Below are 1,935 nucleotides of genomic sequence, written 5' to 3' on the forward strand. Positions count from 1 at the left end.
AGAACTAGCACTAGTACCATTATTCTCTCCATGGTTATGATCTCCACTTTCCAAATTGAATCTTTTGTTGGAAGCAGCAACATCATCTTCATTCCAATAGAGAGATGATAGAGTCCTCTTGGTGTTTGAAGATGTAGTCATGGTTGGTACAAATGAAAGCTCTGCCTTATTACTATTATTGTTAATGGTGTTTGAGGCTGATCCCAACCCCAACATGTTTGGAGGAACAACATTGTTGTTGTTGTTGTTTCCTCCTCCTAGCATCATACCTTCCAGAAGATTCTGGTGATGGTGATGGTCGTTTTCCAACAAACCGTTGCTAAAGCTTGTTGACATTTTTGAGAGATGAAATCTTGCATTCATTTGCCCCACGTTGATGGAAGGAGGAATCCCTCCAATCATGTCATCCATAGAATCTTCCCTCTCATGTTCCATTGGAGACCTATGTGTGTTGTTCTTCTTGTAGATTCGGCACAATACCCAATCATCAAGCTACACAAAATCATCCGAATCAAATTAGCCAAATTTTATCAAAATAATCTTCCTCATATCTAAACAGATTAATAAGTAACTAATACGTGTTTACATATAATTAAACATCACATAAAATTTACAAGTTATCAATAATAAAAAAAAAAAAAGGTAAAAAATTAAATATTACTTATATACAAAAAATTAATTATTAAATTAGCTGTTATATGTATATATTTTATATTACGATGGATTTTTAGTGTATATTTAATATGGATGATAAAAAATAATTGACATACCCTTAGAGAGTTTTTCTTATTACCCAAGTCACAACCAGGAGGCCTATTGTTAGGTTTGTTATCAGCAAGTCTATACTCATGCATGATCCAATTTGTCTTTATCCCTCTCGGTGGCTTCCCTCCATAGAAGACCAAAGCCTTCTTCACACCCACCTTCTGGGTCCCACCGGAGGTCAGCACCGGCTTATCCGTCCCGGTTGCCTTCCAGTACCCGGAAGTTGCCGCCCTGTTTGGCCGAGCACCGTTCGGATACTTCCTGTCCCTTGGGCTAAAGAAGTACCACTCTTGCTCCCCAAACGTTGCCTTAGCTGAAAAGTAAAAAAATTCATAATTAAAACAAAAGAAAGCAAAACCCATTTTTCATTGGGATGTAAAGATTCAAACTTTGTAATTGTGTTCTTGTGGGGTGGGGTGAAAATTGTTGCTAACAAACCTGGTAGCTCCCATGGATCGAACTTGTAGAGATCAACCTCGGCGATGATGGCGACTGGGAGAGGAGCTGATGCAGCTTTCTTCTTGAGGTAGTGAACAACGAGCTCCTCGTCGGTGGGGTGGAACCGGAACCCCGGTGGAAGGTTCGGTTGTTGCGAACCGGTGGATGAGTCGGTGCTCTCCATATTTATGGATCTCTCACTCTTCTTCTTCTTCTTCTCCTTCTCTTCTTCCTTTTCCTTTCAATAATTCTCCCTCTTTTTTTATGGATTTGGTTAGTTGGTTGGTTGGTTCTGGCTACGGTGGATTCAGACGAAGATCACGTTAAGACGGAACGTCATGTGTTGTTTTGTTCTTGTAATTTGCATTACCCCTCAATAAGTGCTGAAGCTTGCGTTTTATATGTGGCATGGGCACCATCGGGTTTGATCCACTGAGGTAATCTCTATCTCTCCATCCTGTGCTCTCATGACGTGTCTCTGATGTTCAAGGACTGATATGTCTTTTCGTAAAGAGCAAAGTTTTCCAAGTTATAGTAAAATAGTTTTTAAAAAATATTAGCATTTATATTTGTTTTACCTTAGAATTATGTTAATTAATAGATTATTGTATGTATAATGTGAAATAATAGTGTTAGAGAATTCGTATATTTTATAATTTATGGTCATTAATTAATTATTATTAATATTTTTAATAGTATAAAATTATATTTAATAATAAAAATTATATTTTT

At 37.2% G+C, this 1,935-nt stretch overlaps 1 protein-coding gene across 1 annotated transcript in view; it reads right to left on the bottom strand.

Moving 5' to 3' along the window:
* LOC107610714 (NAC transcription factor 56) overlaps nucleotides 1-1,593 on the bottom strand; it is an 8,189-nt gene extending 6,596 nt beyond the window's left edge. Inside the window, exons 1-3 of the mRNA XM_016312721.2 lie at nucleotides 1,204-1,593; nucleotides 771-1,078; nucleotides 6-492 (exon numbers count right to left, since the gene is read on the bottom strand). Coding sequence (XP_016168207.1) covers nucleotides 6-492; nucleotides 771-1,078; nucleotides 1,204-1,387 — 979 coding nt within the window. The 5' untranslated portion in view covers nucleotides 1,388-1,593. The remainder of the gene's footprint in view (nucleotides 1-5; nucleotides 493-770; nucleotides 1,079-1,203) is intronic.

Source organism: Arachis ipaensis, chromosome B08 (genome assembly GCF_000816755.2).
Source record: "Arachis ipaensis cultivar K30076 chromosome B08, Araip1.1, whole genome shotgun sequence".
Lineage (NCBI taxonomy): Eukaryota > Viridiplantae > Streptophyta > Magnoliopsida > Fabales > Fabaceae > Arachis > Arachis ipaensis.